This window comes from Dipodomys spectabilis, unplaced genomic scaffold, assembly GCF_019054845.1.
Source record: "Dipodomys spectabilis isolate Male_0828 unplaced genomic scaffold, ASM1905484v1 ptg000178l, whole genome shotgun sequence".
Lineage (NCBI taxonomy): Eukaryota > Metazoa > Chordata > Mammalia > Rodentia > Heteromyidae > Dipodomys > Dipodomys spectabilis.
Window position 1 is genome coordinate 13,385,430 of NW_024870855.1, and position 23,377 is coordinate 13,408,806.

A 23,377-nucleotide genomic window follows, 5' to 3' on the forward strand; every position below is an offset into this window, starting at 1 on the left:
TGTGGGTGTGAGGCTTTGGGGGTGGGGGTGGGGCATAAACTATAAGGCTGTACCTCTCACCCTTTCTGGAGGGAAGCTGGAAGAGGTTCCTCCAGTTTTAAAGCGTTAACATATGCACATGAGCACAAAAGGCTTCACTATAGTTTAGGAAGAGCTCTCTTCACTATAGTTTAGGAAAAGCCTGTCATGGGCTCCAGAAAATGCTCTCAGATACAGAATGCCCGGCTGGACCAGGCCTTGTTGTTTCCTTCCTGACGATTGGTAGGCATAGAGGGCCGGTCTGCCACCACAGCCTGGGAGCAGGTGGTGCTAGGCTCTGCTCACCTTCCAATCCAGGGCATGGAATGCCACACTCTTGCCTCTGGGCTTGAAGAATATTGAGTGCTCTGTGCTTGCTAGATGCCGCCTTCTGGAGCAAGGCTAGGCATGGCTTTTTCCCAGCCCTGACAAAGAGTCCCCCCCCTCAGCTGAAAGGTTAAGTGATTTTCATTGAAAGACACTTTTCCTCCTTAGGTAGATAAACAAGGGCTCCACAGGTCAGCTGACTTCCTTGCCCAGCTGGGTCCCCAGTGCCTGTCCCTGGCCAAGGAAAACAAACCCATAAACATTGCAGGGGATATAGGAAGTGGTTCTGCAGGAACCATGCGGTGAGCAGCCACTGCAGTTTACATAGTCAACCCCATGGGGCCTCAGACACAGTGCAGATCAGTCCTTGTCCCCCATTTCCCTTGGGCCTCACTGGCACCTCCTGACTTCTCCAGAGTCAGGCTCCATCTACAAGGCATACAAGGCAAGCTCTGTAGGTCACATCACCGAATGCCAGCTAGATCCCCTCCACATCTGCATCACAGAGGGACTCAAAATGCCAACTAGATCCCCTTCACACCTGCAGTGCTGAGGGACCCAAATGCCAGCTATATCCCCTCCACACCACACTATAGAGGGACTTAGCTCTAGCAGGGTTTATATCCTAAGTCCCAGGAGGGCACTCAGAGGCTGAGGCCAGGATGCCTCCAGCATTGTGCCTTACCTGGTCCTTTGTCAGCCTCTAACACAAGCACAAACGCCTAGTTCTGCATAATCCCAGGTCATAGCCCAGGTACTCACTGGGCACAGACAGGGTCAGGCAAGGGGGGCAGCTCCTGTTCTGGGCATAGCTGTTGCCTGTTCTGGGCTTTGCCATTACCTGTTCTTGCACTGGAGTTACTCATTCTGGGCTTTGCCATTACCTGCTCCTATATCTCCTCACCAGGGCAGGTGCATCCTCCTCCTCTTTAGCCTGTCATGGCTTCTGGTTTTGGCACAATTCATTCCCTACCCCTTCCTCTTTACCAGAGTTTCTACTAGTATTCCTTCATGAAACCCACAGCACACAGACGAATGCTGAGGCATGACTTGGGTGGGCTGCTTTCCCTCACTGTCATTTGCAGGCTCAGAGCCTTTGCCCATTCACACTTCAACAGTTCACTTCCCTGTCCCTTGGCTTGTTCCCATCCCCCTTCCTGCCCAAGAGGACCCTTCCCTGCTGGCTCTTCTTCACACCCGCTTGGCTGGATCCCTCAGCCTCCCCAGGCCTCTGGGGGTCCAGCTCTCCCTCTGAGCTGCTCTGTTTTCAGTCAGCTCAGCCTCTGTAGCGTGGCACCTGGGACCAGTGCTGGCCATGCAAGAGACAGGAACCCACCTGCCAGGGGCAGCCACTATAGTCCTGTCTCTGGGGCTTCCAACATCTCCTTCCTGCCTCAGACCTTGCCAATGGTGAAAAAAAGAAGTCCTCAGCACAGATTTGACTCTTGCTTTATAGAATGCATGGCCACCCATATCTAAGGCCTTCAAGGAACAATCCTGTCTTTGGCAGTTGCTGCTTGGCAGAAGAAAATCTCCACAGTGCGCTGGGGCCCCCCGGGGCCTGGGCAGGCCCTTCAGAGAGGGGGTAATGGAGCCTCTTTACACGTCTGTGGTCATGCTGGCCTCAGTGGAGATGACTTTCAGAGACTTGTACAAGGCTTGAGGTGCAAGGGCTGCTGGTGATGAGCAATGGAGCTGTAGAACTTAGGTGCATCCAAGGGTCACAGGATGGGGTCTGAGCCATTCCAGTTCACAGAAGCCCCCTTCCACCTAAGGGGGAAGGGAGGAAGAGTTAGAGCTACAGAGGCCTGGTGGGACCCTCACTTACCAAAAGTTTCTGCACCAAGGCCTGCCTTGCTCCTCTGCACTCACAGCCCCCCAAACACCTTACAAACACATCAGGACCCCGAGAAGCAGTGGAAAAGACAGTAGATGGTGGTTTACTCATCTGCACCCCAGCCAACTTTGTACTGTACTCTGGGCTCTGCTGACAGAGTATCCCTCAGGCCTCTGGACCCAGCTGCTTCCTAGAGGCACCTCATGTGGGTCCTTGTGAGGCATCTGTGCAGGATGAGGTCTTCACAGTGCAGGAGAAGCCCAGAACGATGGGAAGAGAGGCAGGAGGGGCTGAGAGCCTGCAGAGCCTGTAAAGATTCTGGGCTTTCCTCTCAGGCCACAAGCAGCCAGTGAAGGGCTATGTGTATCACAGGAGATGACAGACTTTTGAGAGTTTGCTTTCTGAAGCCTTAGGAGGCAGTTCAAGATGATATATAATAGCAATTCAGTTCTAATGTAAAAGTTATTGTAGCTAAGACCATGACATTTCCTAACATTTGACTTTATTTTCTATTTATTTTTGGCAGTACTGAGGTATACACTTAGGGCCCCATGCTTGCTATACAGATGCTCAACCACTTGAGTCACACCTCCAGCCCTTTATGCATTTACAGAGAGAGCTAACTCTTCGTCAGTAAGTGCAAAGCTTGGAAGCCATCAGGGAGTCGTTTGTAACAACAGTGGACAACTGAGACAAGTTACAAATTGAAAGGGCTGAGATACAACAGATGCTGCTCTGTATGTCTGAGCCAAATACAAGGTGAATTAGAGTTCTGCATATGCAATCAACAAAAATTAGGGATGTCAGAGAGAGGGGAGGGATGAGATGGAAAGGCAGTCTTACTCCTGTCAAAAACCTGGGCTCATCATCATCCTACTTGACTCAGGAGGTGACCATCAGCGTGACTGTTCAAAGCACAGGCTGTCAGTGGGGCACTCTTGGCATCTGGGGCTTGTCTAGTACACTAGAGGATGCTCAGGACCTTTTCCCTGCTGTGACAACTAAGGATGTCCTACGACTGCCAAATAACCCAGCAGGTAGACGACCCCTCTACTGCAGGATAACACAGCAGAGACATGACCCTCCTCTACTGACAACTCAGCAGGTACACAACCCTCTACTGCCAGATAACCTAGTAGGTACATGTCCTTCCCTACTGCCAAAAACCCAGCAGGTACATGACCAATAACCCAGCAGGTATGCGACCCACCTACTGCCAAAAACCCAGCAGGTATGTGATCCCCATACTGCCAAATAACCAAACTGGTATACAACCCCTGCCATACACACTGCCAAATAACCCAACAGGTATGCGACTTCTCCACTGCCAAAAACTAACAGGTACACAACCCCCCTACTGCCAAATAACTCAGCAGGTTGACTCCATGCTACACCTCCTCACTGAAGATACCAACATGGAGGCTGACTTCAGCAAAATGCTGTGGTTCCTGGAGCTCAAAATGCACTCCGTTGTGGAAAGGCCATGCCATGGCTGCAAATGGGGCCCTTTCCCACCCAGGAGGACATCAAAATGGACAGTGGTTCCCTGCTTCCGCAGATTCGAACACCAATGAGTCTAGCATATTTCAAGGAGGGGCAAGATCTCGGTACAGCCATAGCAGTAAAGAGGGCAGACCTGGTAGAGAGGTACACAGGGCCTCTTCTTGCTCACTTTGAATTTCTACAGAAAGGCATATGTCAAGCTGTCCCTGCACTCTTGCCATCTGGAACCCAGGCAGCTCTCCATTCTTCCCCTTGCCCACTCTCACATTCTCACAGAAGTGACCTCTGGCTGACAGAATACCTGGGACCATCACCACCCAGACCTGCGTAGCAGGAGGATGCCCTTCCCTGGCCCAGCAGGGAAACTTGGTTTTCCTTGCCTTTGACCTCAGTGGTCACAAAGCCATGCCCACACCCCTCTCCTCAACTCTGCCTCCAACCAGACCCTTGCCTAGGTGCTACCAGCTGATTCTCCCAGTTCCCAAACAGGAAGGAACTAACCGCCGGTCACTCTCCATTCCGCATAGCTCGGGGAAGAGTCATGAGGTCAGGAATGACCTCAAGGGCCAGGCAGGTGTGTGGGAGAAGTACATCAGAAGAGCATGCATGGTGTGGCCAGAGAGGCAGCTGACATCCAGAAAGGCCCTCTCCATGGGCAAGGGCACTGTGAGAACAGAGCCCAGGGTAGGGCTGGGCAGGGACCACAAATACAGAGCACAGGCAAGGGCTTTTGCAGGAAGAAGGGGGAAACTGATCTGCCCCAGGCCCTTGAAGGCACTGATCCAGCTGGAATTACATTTTCAATCTCTCTCTTGAGTGTCTGAACAGCAACATCTGGGCCCTCGCCTCAGGCCTGGTCATGAATTCTTTCCTCTTCTCTCTGGTCTGGTGACAACTGCTTCATTTTCTCTTACTCCAGTGAGTCTGGAAGCATGGAGAGCTCATGTGAGCCTTGTTTGGAAATGGCGCTAACGGTTTTTGCTGATATGGTTGAGAGCAGCAGGGGAGGAGTGAAGCACAGACCCCGCTCTCCTGACCCAGGTGAGTGGCAGGGGAGAGTGGGGCGCAGACTCAGCTCTCCTGAACCAACACAAGGAACAGACAACTGGATGGGGCTAGGACTGCATCATAGTGGAGAGCAGCAACAGTGGGGACACTGGTTCCAATTAGGGTTGTCTTCACAGAGGCAAAACCCACAGTTGGCTTGTGCAATGTCTCCATGGCAACAAAGCCAGATGGCAGGAAATCAAACTGCCCTCTTGGTGACCTTCCACCAGGCTGGACTGTGAGGGCCTGAGCTGCTCATAACTGGGGTGTGGCTGGGCACATTCGGACCTCCCTTCTGGAGTCCCTGTCTCCCCATCTGTGAAAGGAAGGGCTAGACTGGTATGGACCCACGCAATTTTCAGGATGACAGGGGTGGTATGTCCAATGCCAGCTTCCTGCAGCGTGTGGAGCCGAGTGTGAGGGCGGGAGGTGTATCTCCTCTGAAGTGGCATAGGGTTCATTCTGAACTTGGCTCCCACTCAGCTGAGAGCTCTGAGAGCAGGAACTGATTCTTGGGTTTCAGATGTTTCTCCCATGGAGTCTAGCCCCGGTTCTAGGTGTTTCTTCCATGGAGTCCAATCGATGTTTCTCCATGGAGTCTACCTTGGGTTCCATAACAGGCGTGCAATGGAAAAGAAACCCTTTAGCCTACCAGTAGTCTATCCAGCTCCTAATCCATCCTGTAAAAAGGCTGGAGAGGACAGCACGTATACCCAGCTCTCACCCTGACCCATTTCACCAGAAAACAAGTCTGTTTCCAGGCAGCAGGAACCCTCCCTACACCCCCATCATGGGCAGGGACAAGACCAGTTCCAATGAATCCTCACCATGACCTCGAGGCCACTTTCCCAAGTTTCTCTTTTGAGCTGTTTTAGAGTCTGGGATGAAAGCAAAGCACAAAGCCTTTGTAATCCAACCCTTGGAACGGGGTTCCGGGGCCTGGCCCGCTGTTCCCCATTATGATGGTATGTTATCTGATGGGTCAGTACCCAATGGTTCTGTCCTCACTCAGCTGCCCAGCATCTCTGAGAATGGTGATGCAAAGCTGCATTGCATTAGGAGCAGTGGGGCATGAGAGGGACATATAACAGGCAGAAGAAAACGTGTTAGAAACAAGGTCCCTAGGGACAAGTCCCCAGGCCTGGCATTCTTGATGCGATGGCTGCACGAGCAGAGTTACGCTCCCTGTGGGAAGCACTGTGGAGAACAGGCTGGGCAAGGACTTATTCAGCCCAGGGTATAAGCAGAGGTAAGAGACTGTGCCCCTAGGCACTGGGCTTTCTCTCTGATGTAAGCAGCCTCTTAGTTCCCCTCACTGCCTTTGAAACAGCTGAGATGGCCCAGGTGCCACTTCTGAGTCGGGCCTGAGTTCCGTGCCATGCCACTTCTGTTGAGGGGCTTCCTTGGGGACAAGCAGTACCCTGAGTCATTCTCCAACAACTGCCAATTAGGGATGAGCCCAGGAAGGCCCAGGTGAGCCACTCACTTCTGTCCTTTCCCCACCCAGAAAGAGCAGGAGAGCCTGGGCGCCTGCCCCATAGGAGGATGCACAGAAAGTATGATGGAGGCTCTAGGAATCCGGACGTAGCAGAGACTGCGTCCCTGGCAGGACGGATGCCCTGTGGTCTCCTGTACTGGCCCATATAAGGTGCCAAAGCTGGCACCACCTCATTTCCCCAAAGTGGCAGCTCTTCATTCATCACCTGGAATGAGTGGGCCATTGTACATGAAAGGACAGGAACCTGCCTGTGCCCTCAGCCCTTGGCACACTGCCAAGCAGGAATGCTGCATCCAACCGGTCCCAGCACACAGCCATTAGGAATGCTGCATCTGCCCAGTCCTAGCACAACACTGATGGGAATACTACATCCCCTCTCCTTTTCCCTTTCCTGCTGTTTCTACGGCACATGGTGTCCTCACTCTTCCTTGGCCCTACCCAAGGCCTTCGGGTAGGCAGTGACCCTGGATGCCAGATGTGCTACCTGGATCTCAGTCAACCGTAAGTCAGAGTCTGGGATGACCCCACAGGAAACAGACTCTGCCCGAGGCCACAAGGCACATGCATGGCTAAGACAATAACGACAAGAGCAGTGTTAAGGAGCTAAGGTTCTGCATCTTCCTAAGAACCATGCAGGCCTGGTGCTGCCATTACTCCACTTCGCAGATGACAGAGTGGCAGAGTGACAGCCAATAGCTCATAGTAGGCGGCAGAACAAGGGCTTGGACCCAGGCACCCTGGCTTCAGATTTCTAACTTCCCCTTCTACTACTCTCTGGAGGACTCCTTCCTCATGTGCTCCTTCAACACACAATGAGGCCTCCCCATCATGCCAGTGACAACCCAGCCCTCCAGAGCATAGCTCTAGCCCTGGAACCCACCCAGAACTCAATAGGGAAATGAGCCCACTCCCCCAGGTGTGGGGTACTCCTTCCCAGCCTGGCATCCCCTAACTCCCAGCCGCTGAGCCTCCTCTTCTCCAGGTCCAGGGCGGCAGGGTCAGGAAGCTTCTATTGCAGGCAGTCACATCCCACCAGGGCCTGGTTGGCCAGTCCACCCCACCTTCCAGTCCTGTTCTAGTTTACAGCCTCCCTCACCAAGTCCCAGCAAGTCCCAGCTGACCCATGGGGTCTAACAGAGCTTAGCACAATTGGGGCATTCCCCCAGGGAGGCCCAGCATTCATCCGGCTATGCAGTCATGTTTAGAATCAGCAGGGCTACAGTAGTGAGAAATCTGCTATGCATAGGCTCCAACCACAGGGCTCTTACCTGGCACACCACTAGGTCAGATCCCCTAAGCACACCCTCCCTCCCATTCAGAGCAGAGTAGAACCTGAGATGGGGACAGGCTTGACTCACTTGGTTCTTATGCAGAGCTCCAGCGGAGGGACAAGGTCGTTGTGGTTATCCTCAGGGGTGGCCCGAGTGGTATCTGGGGAGGGGGAGAGAGGCACATGCATCATCCCAGGACACAGAACACATCCCATGCCCTGGACCCAGGAATGATGAGCCTGGGGAATCCACATGCCCCACCCTTGGAATTTTGTGTTGAAGATTTTGGAGCCACCCAGAATCTTACACTCTCAAGGCCTGGCTCTCCTCAGCCACGTGGCTACACTCCTAGGTTCCCTCTGACACCATCACAACCCGAAGACACCCATCTCCTTGATTCCCCAATCTTTGGAGCCCGTAAGTCTTCACTATGAGGGAAGACACTCAGACTGGATCCCAGGTGGTCTGTTCACAAGGGACAGTACGCTCAGCCATGTCATCACACAGCCACCGGAGGTCTTTCTAATACCTGTGTGCTCACTTCTATCTCAACCAGATCCAGCCTCATTCCTGGCCATAGATGACTCACCATCTTCCACCACCCTGTGCCCTACCTCAGTCACAACAATGTTCTTTCCAAACACATCCAAATCATATCCATACTCTTCCTGAAACACATCTTTTCTGTCTTAAAATCTTCCATGGCTCCTGACTGCCCAAAGAATAAATCCAACCTTCTCAGCTAAGTAAATCAGGGTACTTCACAGGTGGTTCCGACTTCATCGTCCATCCTTAACACCATCAGGTGCTCAAGGCCCCACAGACATCTATTCTGTGAACCACACTGCTCACTGACACCTGGAGTGCTGAGGCCTTCTGTGAAGGGACAGGCTAAGGGTATCTTACCTACAGTTAGTCGGATCTGCTCCTGCTGATTGGCAAGGCCATCATAGTAGTACAGATCAAAAAGCCGTTCAGCTCTCCAGTCGGACAGGAGATCTAGCTGCAGGCTGAAAAGGACACTGAAGTGGCTTTCGCTGCACACCACCCAGATGGGGAACCTTGGGGTTTTCAGGAAGCAGCCGACCTGGAGAAAGGAGAGGTCCAATAACACAAACTGCCCAGGGACAGGGGCGGAGGTATCTGCTGTCTTAGAGCCAGAGCTGACCTCCAAGGCCATGTGGTGCTGCCAGTCCATAGACTCACTTTCCAGAGCTGGCCTGCCCTCTCATGGTGGCTCAGAGCCTTCCTTACACATACCTTAACCCAAGCATCACCTATTCCTTCCCCAGCCCAGTTCCTGAACCATCACTCATTTCAGCCCCACTGATGGCCCTCATCTGGCCACTATCTCATAACCTGCTCTTACCCAGCTCATCAGGCCCTGGTCTGTCCAGCTCTTAAACTCTCTTCTCCTTGGGAGGTACTTCTCCCAATCCCCAATTGGGATGGGATCACTTCCTCTTTCCCAAGAGCTTATCACTCAACAACTGCTCTTCAATCCCACACTAAAGCTCCTACTAGGTAGTTGGCAAAGTAAGGATGTAGGGAATTAAGTGGGGCATGAACTAGAACCACCGTCCTAGTTGGGATAGGAGGAGTGGGGTTCATGGAGCTGGCAGGAAAGTCCAGGGTGATACAAGAAGAACTGGCTGAGAAATTCAGAGCAAACAGACCCTTCTCGGTTAAGAGAACACAGGAGAGGTCATGCAATGCCAGAAGAAGCAGCAGGACTTCCTCCTGATGAGGAGTCTGTAACCAGGGAGGCTCAGGCAGGAGGAGGATAGGATAGGATAGATGTCCATGGGCTCAGGAAGGAGGTTAGGGGAGGGCGGATGCATGGATTCTCAGATGTATGTCAGCAGAGTACTCAATACACAGCCATTATCTGCCTGCAAAGGGAAAGGTCTGGCCCAGGACCTTTGAATGTTCTAGCCACCAGTAGGCTCTTTCTCTGCTCCCCACAAGTCCCTGGGGCAGTGCCTCTCCTGGCTGGGGGCCTGGTTATTCGGCCTACGTGCATTAGGCCAGGCTGGGGCTGGCCTAATCCCCACCAGCCTCAGGGAGATGTTTGTATGCTCAGGTATTTACAGCTACCACCTGTGGATTAAGGAAAGAATGGGAATTATTTTTCCAGTGGGGAAAAAGGCATACTCCTCCAGGCCACTCACAGGAGTGACAGGGGTGACTGCGGGCTAAGGTGGTCAGAGGGGCTATGCTCAGACTTGCCTGTGGCAGGGGTCTCCCTGAGGGTGGGAAAACAGTCTTGACCATGTGCACTCTGCTGTCCTACTGTGCTTATGTCCTCAGCCCAGTCCTGTGTGACACACAGGTGTGACTACAGGGCTGGCTTCTATGGGGCTTTATCTGACTGGAGGGACATAGTTCTATGTGCCAAAGCCCCAATGCCAATGTGGCTTCCCATCGATGCACAAAGGGGCTTTTCTGCAGAGGAGCTACCTGCCACACAAGCTTGCAGGAAAAGCCACTCACAACCAGCCCAAGGTGTCCATGCCAGCCTGGTTCCTGTGCCACAGGGAGCATGTGGGAGGAGCCACTCTCACAACCAGCCCAAGATACCCACACCTGTGCCTGGCAGCCTAAGTTCCCATGGAGACATACACAGCAGCTCCCATATACAAATAACAAAGATGGCCCCCTATTCTGGGTAGGTCTGTCCTACAAAGTGGCTCAGATCTGGGCAAGTTCTAGGATGCAGGGAGCAAAGTGGAAGGCAGGTGGGCCAGAATAGCTCAGTGGGGTCATATACACAGCCAGGCTGAGGTATGAAGTGACATATCTCTGGTCCAAAGCTTCCCGTGCTTCCCCTTGAGCACACACAGTATGGGTCATCTGAGATGTTCATCTGCTGGCAGTCCCACTACCCCTCTAGCCCATATCCTCAGGAGGGCCCAGCCATCTCCTAGCAAGAGGCTGTGGTAAGAAGCTGATAGGCAGTGGCAGGAGGCAGATTGATGCTCCATGGCAAGATGAGGCTACAGCCAGGCCTCTGGGGAGCTCTCCAAAGAAGGGAAGTAGCAGGTTCCCGCCCTCCCTCCTCCTGGGGGACTGGCCTGCAAAGCCAGGGACAGCATTCTCACATGGCAGGGAGCTAATCCTCTGGGTGCCTGTGAGGAGAACACACAAGCCTGAATATCAAGTCCTTTTATTCCAAGGATGACCTCAACTGATTTCATACCAGTTGCCCTCTACTGACCAAAGGAAAGGAGTTCATTTTTTGACCAACGCCCTGGACATAGGAATGATGAGCCTGGGGAATCCACATGCCCCACCCTTGGAATTTTGTGTTGAAGATTTTGGAGCCACCCAGAATCTTACACTCTCAAGGCCTGGCTCTCCTCAGCCACGTGGCTACACTCCTAGGTTCCCTCTGACAGCATCACAACCCAAAGACACCCGTCTCCTTGATTCCCCAATCTTTGGAGCCCATAAGTCTGCACTACGAGGGAGGACACTCAGACTGGATCCCAGGTGGTCTGTTCACAAGGGACAGCACACCCAGCCATGTCATCACACAGGAAGGTCCCTCCAGCCCTGCAGAACCATTCACTAAGCACTCTCCAAGGTTCCTAATGGGAGATGGGAGCGGGGGAGTCTGTGCCCTGACTGTGGAGACATAATGAAAAACAGAAAGATGGCCTCTTCCAGGCCTCCATGAGACCCAGCAGGGACAGGCACCCCCAGAATAATGCTTCCTATATAAGCCTCTACAGAACAAGGCTCCATGAAGACCCATGGCAGCTGGGCCAGCATGTAGGATCCGTGCATGCCAGCCAGCCCAACTCAGTCCTGCTACACTCTCTAGAAACGTGATCACCTATGCTTGGCCAGCCTTTCTTGAGACCCTGATTGCGGTGACATAAGAGGCAAGACACCACATCCCAGACAATGGACCAGATGAGGGTCTATGGACTTAACTGTTACCCCAAAGTTATGTAAGTACCCAGTGCCTCAAAATGGAAAGTGTCTTTATGTGTGTTAATATGAAGTCATCCTGGAGGAGCTGTATCCTTCATCCAAATGAGGCTTTTACAAGAAAAAGAGGCACACAGTGAGAGCTCAACCATGTGACAAGGGAGATGTGTGCTGGGGCACCTCTGTAAGTAAAGAAACATCAAGAATGCTGGGAAATAGCACAAATGGGTTCTCCTTGTTGGCTTCTAAAGATGCAGGGCATTATTGGCACCTCGAACTCAGACTTCCAGCACTCAGAATTATGACACAGTATGCTTCTGTGTAAATTTTCATTCTGTAGTTCTGTTCCAGCTACCCTAAGAAACTAATCAAAGGCATAAGATGTCGAGTTCCTCTGCTTGGGCAAGATCCTGGTACTCGACACCCCCGCTGCCCTCACCACCACCACCATCATCACCACCCCACTCTGCGAAAGTCCTCTCTGACAATGGTCACACCAAAACCTTTCTGATCAGCCTTCACAGGACGCAGTATCAGTTGGCTTTGAGCCTGATTAGGTGTCCATGTCCATGTCCACCATCGCACTTCCCCTAGCCCCCCTGTATTCAGGCTGGACCTGTAGTCTGGCTGGCTCGAAATCTGGAGTCTAGCTCTATGTCTCCCCATCTTATGGGCTCTGGGAGCTGGGCTTCTGGGGTTTGGAAGAGGGTGAGCAGGTAGGTACCTGGCACACGTTGTAGTGCTCAAAGAGAGATAAGAAGCCAACGTCACTCCGCGCAGCAATGCCACGGAGCAGTGTGATGCGCCCATCCCCGGAGTCCAGCTCCACCACATCGTTGAAAACATTGGACACGGCCCTCCCAGTCAGGAGCAGATTGACGAGTTCCTGTTGATACGGGAAAGGGAAGCCGAGTCAAGTCCCTGGAACAGCTGGGGAGGGGGGACATTGGCAACAGGGAAAGAGGGTGGAGAAGGAAAAGAGACAGAAATCAGAGGCAGTGGGGACTAAACTTTCCACAGGCCCTGAGGGGAAAGCTGCCAGCTTCTCATCAAAGCAACTCTAAGTACTCAGTTGTTATTCCATGCATTTGCTGAGCACCAACTGCACAGGAACTATTCTAGATCCCAGATTGTGCTGTATCTATTTTGGGGAGGGGGGGGAACTTACATAGCTTCAAGCCAGGATCCAGGCTAGGGGTCAGGTTTGTGCTATGTGGTCCAAGCCCAATGCAGGGCATGACAGGGCTCCAGGACCCAGACAGCAAGGCCATGTGTCTGGGTGAGAGTTACTTGGTGGAGGAGTGACGTTTATGTGTATCGTTTAAGAGTTCTTAAAATCCACTTTTAGATTTTGTAATGACTTTAGCCTCAAAATTATAAAAATAGTCCAGACTGCCTAAGTACCCTTCACCTACCCCAGCACAGTAATACCTAACAGCCAGAACCCCCTAATACCCCAATCTGTCCCCAGCACCAAGGGCTGCACTCTGGGGCTAGGCCATACTGGGGCCTCACCTCAACACCATGGGCATCATGGGAAAGGCAGAGCAGAGGAAGACAGTAAAGGGCCAAGAAGATAGAAGCTCAGAGGGAGGACAGGGTATTAAGGCATTCCATGGCCCTATGGCCCATGCCGCACGCAGACAAGGCAACAACCATGAACTCTGCACTGGGAGCTGGCACCATGCAGAGTCTGTATCACCCCCACCAGGAGGACCACTGAGGGCTCTGCTGCTCCTATCTGGACTGGGAGGAACTGACCCTGACCTTTTTATGAGCAAGAGCCACAGTTGAACCTCCACCCCTCTCCTCTAGCCAGGACCACTGCACCCTGGCCTCTGGAAGGACTCAGGCTGGTAAGTCTGTCTATGCCACCTGCCTACCAGAACTGGCACCACCTGGTGAGGTGCAGGCAGAAGCTTTCTTGGCCCTCAGGAACAGCCACAGCTGCCCTTACATAGCCCACGCCCTACAGGGCAAAGTTTGTGGAATGTTTTCCTTGAAATTGTGAAAACAACATCCGGGGTTAATAAATCCCTGTTAACACCAGCACCCCTGCCCCAGAGACAGTAAAAGCCTCCACTGATGGCTGCAGAGGGGGCCCCATTGGAGGGAGAAGTGAGTGGCCCCTTTGTATCCTCCTAAAGGAAACCAGAGATAAAGTTAGAGGAAATATCTGCTCTAAGATTCTGCACCTTGGGGACAGTGTTCTCAGTGGGAAGTCTCCATCTGGTCTGCAACAGGAAAAAGACCCTGCTCCTCCATGGGGATGTGCTCAGAACCCACCTCCTAGTAGCAAGCCTTCTGGAGGAAGGTGACATGGGAGGAAGGGACAGTAATGCTGTGACTGTAGTTCACACAAGAAGGGGCACTATGCACCTCCTGCTGCCCATAGGTGCAAAAACCACACATGGCAAAACTTAGCCAATATTTGGCGCTCTGCTACTTGATGTGTGTCCCTGGGCCAATGGCAGTGGTCTCCTTGGGAAAGTCTGTTATATGTCTGGATTTGAGCCTGCTCTTCAACACATCCATCGAGAATCTATGTGCATCCCTGGTCTAGTTCAAATGTGCCCATCTACAAAAGAGGAACTCGAAGTCCAGGGAGGAAAGGTACCCCAGAGCTCATTCTGCAAGTGCAGCAAGAACAAGGCTAACCCCAGCCCCACACTGGATGTCACCCCCAACCTGAGCAGCCCCCCATTCTCCACGCTACAAAGGGAGTGTCAGAGCAGCCTCGCTCTCTGCCCCATAAAGGAAGGCTACAGGCAGCCCCACTTTCCACCCCCCACAAAGAGAGCCCTATGGGAGCCCAGGGCAGCAGAGCTCTCCATTCCACAAAAAAGGCTCCAGGCACCCCTGCTTTCCACCCCACAAAGGGGGGTCTGTGGCGCAGACTGGCACCCAGAATGTGAGCCAGATGTCCTGGGAAGTCAGAAGGGCAGCCATTCTGAGGGCCTCCACCTAGGCAGATGGGCAATGGCCAGCCTTGCCCTGCTATGGTGTCCCGTTCACCTCTGCAGGGGACCCAGGTGGATTTCCAGAGGTGGACACAGGTGAGTGGGGCCTGCAGGACAACTGAGTACTCAACAGGGCAGAAGAATGACTTTGGAGCTCCTTGTGCATCCAGCACCAGCTGCTCCTGTGGCCCACATTGCACTCTAGAGGCCTTGCTGTGCAGAAAAGGGGGTGAATGGAAGCCCAGGTGGGATTTTGTTTCGGGCTTGATGCTCACGAGAATTTTAAACAGGTTCCTTTCCTGGCATCACTCCTGCCTCCAGCAAAGCCTCATGGGATGCCATTTGTAAAGACTTAGAGGGTGGTGGTGAAGACAGTGTCCTGGGTGAATATAAGGATCTAGGACCCCACTCCCTGCAGCTGGGGCCCATATGGTGCAGCATCGGGCCTGCATTCTGCTGCTTCTGCATCCCCTGTGCTCTAAAGCACACTGGTTTGTACACTTCAAGTACTCCAGAGAAGGAAATGGTGAACAGAGCTCTCTTTTTTAGTCTCTGGAGCAGTGAAGCCCAGCAGAGGTGGGCATATGCAGGCTGTCAGGAGGGAGCTGGCAGAGATGGGAAGAAGGAAGGGGCAGAGAAAGGGGGCGAAACATCCACCTTCCCTTCGCAGGTTCCATACTCAGGCCCCCTGACCTGTGTGCAGTAGCCATGTGCTCCAATCAAGTGGCTGGTGGGGACATCAAAGTCCTGACGGACACTAGAAAACACAAAAAAGAATGGCTTCAGCAACCTTACAGACCAAAGCTAACCAATACAGTTTCTCTGGGTGATCAGGCACTCCTCTCCGGCCCCAGGATGGGGATTCCATATTTGGTGGGAACATGAGCCATCTGTGTTCTAGGCGCCAGACGCAGGCCTGCTCTACCAAAATCAGTCTTCCCTGGGCAAAAGCCTTCCTTCTGGCCACCCCAGGCCTCTGGATCACCAGAAGATGAGGAGCCAAGCAAGACATAGCGGAGGACCTCAGGAGAGGACTCCTATATTCTGAATTCACATCCTAACTACCGCTACTCCCTCCTTCCTTTTCTGGACTCAGTCTGCCAGTCAATGAAATGGGAGGAATAGACACCGTGACATAGAAATGGATACCACTGACATGGGAGAAATGGACACAGTGACATGGGAGGAATGGATACCACTGACATGAGAGAAATGGACAGTGACATGGGAGGAATGGATACCACTGACATGAGAGAAATGGACAGTGACATGGGAGGAATGGATACCACTGACATGGGAGAAATGGACACAGTGACATGGGAGGAATGGATACCACTGACATGAGAGAAATGGACAGTGACATGGGAGGAATGGATACCACTGACAGGGGAGGAATGGACACCACTGACATGGGAGAAATAGACAGTAATGCTGCTACTATAGTTTACACATGACCTAAGTGGTTTCCCAGGGGTTCATGTGTTAAAATTTAATCCCGGTGGTGAAGGAGTAATCAGACAATGTTTAGAGGAGGAACACTGGAGAAATGACCAAGATTAGGTAAGGCTGGCAGGGTGAGTCCCACCATTAAATCCTGGTGGCATAATGAAAGAAGGAGAGGAGGGAAGGAGGAAAGGAGGGAGGGAAGGAAGGCAGGGGTAGAGAAAGAAGGAAGGAGGCACACTCCTGTACAATGCCCTATGCCCTCTCAGGTCCTTGCCAGAAGAAGGCCCTCACCAGGTTTGGCCCTTCACCTTGGACCTTCAGAACTGTGAGCCAAAATAAACCTCTTTTCATTAAAGCTTACCTTCTCCGTGGGGTGGTATTACTGGCAATAGCAAAAACTCATATACCTTCCCTGAGGTCTAGAGCAATAGCCACTGACTCCTCCAGGGCATAGCTTTTGCCTGACACCAAGTGGGCATTCCTTCAGGCCCTGGCAGAAAGCCAGGCTCCACAAAGGGGCTCACCTGCCAAGGGGCCTCAGCTCCCAGGTGACTGACACTAGTTCCATGTCTGCCCCAATGTTAGCACAGTGGCTCCATCCTTGGAATGAGTCCTCAAGTGGAACAAGGTGAAAAGCCCTTTTCCTGGAAATTCCCAGCCCAAGGCAAAGAGTTTTAAGACTGAGTAGCACTGGGGACAAATTGGTAGGACCAATGTCACCTAGGAGGGCTAGGCATGAGGAGGCAAGTAGCCCTATCTGAGTCTCAAAACCTTGTGCTGGCTCTCCCCATGCTCCAAATTCCACCACTGGGATGCAGCTTCCCTCAGCTACACTGAGCACCAGAGCTGGCTAGCCAGCAAACAGTGAAGAGCCATGGGCTACAGCCGATGAGTACCAACCTCCAGGTTTCCAGTCTGCTAGGAAGTATGACCTTGACTTTACAGATGCAAGAGAAGATTTTGCACTGGGATGGGTGAGGATAGGGAGCCTAGTTTCCAGGCCTGGCTGGAGCAGGGCCGCACACTGCCTGGATACAGGGGCAAGGTTCACCTCCTATATCCATACCCTAGAGGACAATAACCAGGCCAGAGGTCACAAGGGCTCAGCAATTGTTTATGGTCCTTTTGGTGGATTATAAATGAAGCTGATCCCGATTCAGGCTTTAAATCTAACTGTGTGCTCACAGACCTAAAACACATATCCTGACCTGTGTTTTTCCCAGACAACTTTAGAAACTCGAGCTCTGTAATGCTTGGAGGGAAAATGCTTTCTTGTGGTTTTGATAGGCAGGGCCAAATGGGGAATGTTTGGTGCTCATGAGATGGGCTGCAGTACCATCCTGGCCTGCCGAGAACCACAGAGGTTCGGGTCCTCTGGCAAGTGCTGCAGGGCTGGGCTACCAGAGACAGCCAGTGGATCTGGGAAGGAGCCAGCGGAGGTGACTCATGGCTGAGCACAGTGCTCGGCTGGCGCTAGCTGAGGCAGAAGAATTGATGGAAACGTTCTCCGGGGCATATACAAGCATCTTCTGATGAGAAGAAAATAACCTCAAAGGAGCCCTAGGGGGACCGATAAGCATCGCTGGCCAAGAGCCACCCGAAGCTTTCAGAAGCCATCCGATCTTCACGAGTTCACAGCCTCGTGTTCGCCCAGTGGGCCCGGGAGCCTGCGTCAGCTAGGAGCAGAGGGACAGGCAGAAAGGACAATGGGGGGAAATGGTAATTGCATACTTAGGTGCAAACACGATGGGAAATTCTAAAGTGTGCTTGGATCTTAAAAAGAAGGAACATCTGTATTTCACATCAAGGCAATTGGGAGACGCCAAGGGGCGGCTTATAGCTTAAGAGATTTACAACTTTGGCAAATCAAGATGCCCAGACCTCCCCAGGGAGCTCCTGAGGGGCTGAGTGCGAGGAGTTCTTGGGCAGAGCGGCACGGCCTCTGCTCTGTCTCACCATTAGTCAGCCCTCAGCATCAGACCCAAGTCCAGGCTGTTTGTGCAGCTGCTGTGTGGTCTCCATTCCACAACAAAAGAGTCTTAGGATGAGAGGTGTACTGGGCTGAACTATGCCAAAGTCACATACTGAAGTCTTGACACTCAGGACCTCACAATGTCCTTAGCAGGGTGATTAAATGAAAGTGAGGGTGAGCCCTAATAAGTCTGGCTGTTGTCCTATTTTACTCAGTATAGTACTAAATAGGGTAGGGCATGCACAGGCAGACATGTGAGGACTTCTAGACAGTGTCCAATGAAGGCCCAGGACAGACAGAGACCCTGGAAGGAGACAACCTTGACAGAATTTGGATCTTGAACTTCTTGCCTCTGGAGCTGTGAGAAGTAAGGCTCTGTGTGCCAATGCTGTAGGCTCAATCCTCCTTTAAAAGAAATCTCAGGGCAGAGCTGCCATTGTGTAGACAGTGATGGTCTTGCCCATCTTTTCCTCCTCCATCAGCCTCTATAGCTCTTCAGGGAACCCTTGGACTCCAGATAGTTTCCTAAGAGCAGAGGCTGAGGCCACAGACTCCTGAGCTAGAGGTCCTTGCCTCTCTCTGGGCCTACCTCTTCATTTACAAAGCTAAGGGCCAAGAGAGAGGAAACTCAGGGGACTACTTGGGACTGGAACAGGATTGCTTGGCCAACTCTGATCTTTAAGACATCAAGCCTCACATAGGCAGTTATAACCCCCAATTAGCCACCTCATACACCTGACCACAGGTACACCAGTTCTGCCTGTGTCCAGCCTAGCTCTTGTCTAACGCTTCTGGAGGCCACGCCCTCTGCTGCATCCCCACCACAGGTGGGCACTGATGACTGTTTGGGACACTCAGTGGTGGACAGGGCAGCTTGTGATATGGCTGAGAACCTGGGCTCCTAGGTCAGGGAGTACCAAGCTCAAACCCACTGTCATTTATGGGCTGCCTCTATGAGCCTCAGTTTCCCCACTGAAAAAAATGGATACACTGGTGCCCCATCTATTATAGGTAACTATGAGAACAGAGTGGGCCAAACTATATAAAGCATCTGGCATTCAGCGAATGTCATTTCCTTTTTCCTACAATAACAATAATAAAAACAAGAAAACAATGACGGAGAGGCCACAATTCCTGCAGCCTCAACCATTTCTGTCACAGCAAAAGCTCCATGACCTCCAAGAGTAAGAAATAGAGCTATGAATTCCTGAAAAGGACTTAGGAAGAGTGGGTATTAAAGGAAAGCTGGGAGGGAGGGGGCGAGTCAGAGGACCCTTTGTGTCAGAGGATACCTGTGCTGTTGAAAGGTTGGAGTATTTGAGGCAGTTTGTTGCTTGTTTCAGAGCAGAGCAACACATGGTGCTAAACCACCTGGTTGTATGCCCTTATAAAACCTGCAAATCCTTAGCTTGGGGCTCTCCTCCTGGGCTCTGCTGTGTCGGAGTATAGGACAAGGCCTGAGCCGCAGTCCGTTTAAATAAAACAGCTGTAGAGTCTGACTCTCGGTGGTCTTGGTGGGGGTCCTGAGACCTTGGCATAACACTGTGTGATGTGATGTGGACAGCAGCAGCCACCTCACAGGGTTAAGGCCACAGGAGAGCAAACCCTGGAAAGGGCTGTGTAGTGCAGAGTTCTCACCTCTCCAGGCAGGACAAAGAGGGAGGGCAGGGGGCCCAGGATGCAGGGAGAACTTGGTAGAGGCTTCTCAGGGTGGAGAAATGGGACCTAGCTGAACTACAAGTCTTTACTGCTTCAAAGCCAGGCTACCTCCCACTTATACCTTCATCCCTGACCAGACCCTGGGCAGCTATAGTAGTCTGTGTCATGCTGTTCCTGTTGGCTGTCAAAACCCTTCTGGCTTTCCTTTAGAACCCTGCTAAACATCCCCTCCTCCATGAAGGCACCCCTCTTTGCCCGAAGATGAGCATCAATCCATCCTCATGTGCCTGTCTCCACCCTCCAGGCAGCAGTCTTTCAGGACCAGATCATGTCATGTCTGTCTCATTCCTGGTGCCAGACCCAAGCTCTAGATTGTACAAATGCAGAGCAAATATACCACACATGGTGAGGGACAGTGGGAATGAGGACATCCTGCAGAGTAGTTTCAGAAGCTGGACCCCAGGAGACATGAAAAGGAAGAGGGAATCAGCCCACCCCTAGCTGAGGCTAGTCTGGCATAGAACCTTCCAGAGTAAGTACTTCCCTCCTCCCAGGCCTGTCTTCTTCATGCAAAGTATATAGTTCTGAGGTGAGTGGTGCTATACATAATACAAGGGGATCAAGGGTCACAAGAGACCCCATGAAACCTGGGCCTGGTTCCTGTCCTTAGCTGCAGGATGAGGGCCTCTCTCCTCTAGCTTAGGCTTAGTGTTTGTGGACATAATGATGGCCCTCAGCTGACCCTGTGGGCATTCACTGTGCCTTGCCATGTCTGGCAACCCATGAATGTGGCCCATTCTGATCTTGTAGCACAGCAGTCCATCCAGCACCGGGCCTGTCGCAGATTGTTTGGACCTCACTATACACTTTTCCTTATAAGCTGGCAAACAACTGAACAGCATCTGTCACCTGACGTGCAAGGAAGGAGGCAGGGACTCAGACTCGGCCCACAGATAGTATTGTTGTCAGCTGAGCCCTTCACTGCAATGACACTATGAGATTGTTTCAGGGACAAGGGATCTGACCTCTCAGCTGCCCCCAGTCCTGTTGTTACTCCAGACTATGTCTACCTGGACAGTGGTGGGATAGGGTCAGCACAAGTGAGATCTCAGCCTCCTGGGAACATGTGGCTCAAGCTGCCCTTACTAGAAGCCTTCCATCTAATGAACATTTTCTGTTACCTGAACAGATCAGAAAGAGGTGTCTTCAGGGTCACCTCTCCACTGATCATCTAAGTCAGAGCCTGGTCCTACCACTTAGCCCTCCTTGGGCCCCTCCAAGCAATGGCACTCGGTGCTCAGGACCCACCTCTGCTCAGAAAGGGCCTGCCAAGAACAAGCACCTCACAGAAGGACCTGTGTGAGCATCACTATGTCCCCAAGGAGGCCTTATGACCTCCCCTCAGGGTACCAAGACAAGCCTAAAGCAGGCAGCAACACAGAGTAGCGGCCACCACTCAAAGGAACATACAGCAGGGTCATGCCAGGCACAGCCCATCTCAGGAGGCAGGAGTCCTCAACCCACTTCCTGGGAAAGATGCTCTAGGCTAGAGGACACTGACACCTGTTATCACTCTCAAGCTTGGCTCCATAAACAGCCAACCAAGAATCCCCCAGCTGCCATTTCTTATAAAAGGCAGACTATTTACCTCTGCACAGATGATCACAGGGACCCCTTCATAGGGTGATGGGAACAAAGATGAGCATCTAGGCAGAGATCAAAGATCTAGCACACAGAACGCTAGGCATTGTGACTGCCTTTACTGGCACTGCTCACGGGCTTGTCCTGTAAAGATGGGGGTGGGGGGACAGGGAGAACTGTGGGGGTAAGACAAAGCCAAGCCTACAGGACCTCCATTTGAGTCCTTTGGGAAGCTGAGATCCAGGCTGTCCCATGGGCCACAAATTATCTTCACACAGGGCCCAGAGAAGGCTCTTAGTCTGGAGACAGCTAATGGCACCTGTGTACATGTGGGCCTGTGTCTGCTTGTATGTTCACATTTGTATTTGAGCACATGAAACTGTGTCTGCCTGTGAGTTCATATCTGTATATATATGTTTGTCTATCAGCCTGTGTCCCACATCTGCATGTGTACCTGTATGCCTCTATGGGTCTGCCTGTGTGCCCACATCTGTATTTGTATACACATGCGCCTGTCTGCCTGTGCGTTCACATTTGTATTTGTGTATATGTGTGCCTACATCTGCCTATGTGCTTATGTCTGTATGCGTGCACATGTGCCTATGTGTCCCTGCCTGTGTGCATGTCACCTCTATGTGTCTGCCTGTGTGCCCACACCTGTATGTAACATGTGTACCTGTGTGCCCACATCTGTATGTGTATACATGTGTGCTTCTATGTGTCTACCTGTGTGTTCCTGTCTGTATGTTTATATGTATGCCTATGTGCCCACATCCGTATGTGTTCATGTGCACCTGTCTGCCTGTCTGCCCACATCTGTATGTGTATACACACGTGCCTCTATGTGTCTGCCTGTGTGCTCACATCTGTATGTGTGTGCGCCTGTGTCTGCCTCTGTGCTCACACCTGTGCCCGTGTCAAATTTGTATGTGCATACATGTACACCTCTACCTGTCTGCCGGTGTGCTAATGTCTGTGTGTACATCTGTGTTTGTGTGCCAGCTGTAGATATGTACATGTGTGCCTCTGACTGTGCCCACATCTGTTTGTGTGTACATGTGCACCTCTACATGTCTGCTGTGTGCCAACATCTGTGTGTACGTTTGCGGCTCTGTATCTACCATGTCTATATGTGTGTACACAGGTGCCTGTATTTCCACATCTCTATGTTGTGTACACATACACCTGTATGTCTACATCTGTATGTGTATAAATGTATGCCTCTATGTGTCTGCCTGTGTGCCCACATCTGTATGTATATACATATGTGCCTTTATGTGTCTGTGTTCACATCTGTATATGTATATACATGTGCCTTTATCTATGTGTCCACATCTGTATGTGTATACACATGTGCCTCTATGTGTCTGTAGGTCCACGTTATATGTGTATACATGTGTGTCTGTGTCTGCACATGTCTACATGTGTATACCTGTGTACCTCTATGTGTCAACTTATGCGGCCACATCTATACGTATGTACATGTGTGCATCTGGGTCTGCACTGTGCCCATGTCTGTGTGAACATGTGTGCCTCTAATGTGTCCTTCTATGTGGCCACATCTGTATGTGTGTACATGTACACCTCTGTTTGCTTGTGTGTTCACATCTGTGTGTCATTTGTGCCTCTGTGTCTACCTGTGTGCCCATGTCTGTATGTGTGTGCCTATGTTCCCAAGTGTCTATGTGTGTACACATGTGCCTGTATGTCCACATCTGTATGTGTATATATGTGTATCTGTGTGCCCATGTCTGTGTATACATGTCTGTATCTGTGCATTTATCTTGTGTCTGTGTATATTGCCTGTGTGTATCTGTGCATGTGTGGGCACATGTGTTTTGGCAGAACTGGGACCCCAAGCTCATTAGCAGAGGCTATGCAGGTCTATATGTCTTCTGCACACCAACCAATTGCCCACAGGTGCTGCAACCTGGGCTGGAACTGGTCTAGTTGGACAGAATGGGGAGGACAGAAGCTGAGGCCTGGCTAGAGATTGTATGAGGCTGGAAGTCCCCCACCAGCCCTCCATGCAGGGACTAGTAAGCCAGGCCTGGAGGGGTTGCAAAGGCCCATGCCAGGAACAACTCATATCCTAGTCCTTCCACGACAAAACACCCAGCAAGTGCTATACACACATCCATTAGATAAGGTCAGGGGCAACAAGTAGCAGGCAGACAAGCTGACACAGGAGCAGAGCATGTGGCCCCCTCCTGACTGCAACAGAGGCCCAGGAGAACAGTAATAGCCACAGAAGGATCAAGC

At 51.9% G+C, this 23,377-nt stretch overlaps 1 protein-coding gene across 1 annotated transcript in view; it reads right to left on the reverse strand.

Moving 5' to 3' along the window:
* Positions 1-1,778: 1,778 nt before the first annotated feature.
* The window catches only part of Mindy4 (MINDY lysine 48 deubiquitinase 4), a 91,512-nt gene continuing 69,913 nt past the window's right edge, over positions 1,779-23,377 (reverse strand). The window contains exons 14-18 of the mRNA XM_042695057.1: positions 15,091-15,154; positions 12,162-12,323; positions 8,408-8,588; positions 7,589-7,661; positions 1,779-2,115 (exon numbers count right to left, since the gene is read on the reverse strand). Of these exons, the coding sequence (XP_042550991.1) occupies positions 2,067-2,115; positions 7,589-7,661; positions 8,408-8,588; positions 12,162-12,323; positions 15,091-15,154 (529 nt within the window). The 3' untranslated portion in view covers positions 1,779-2,066. The remainder of the gene's footprint in view (positions 2,116-7,588; positions 7,662-8,407; positions 8,589-12,161; positions 12,324-15,090; positions 15,155-23,377) is intronic.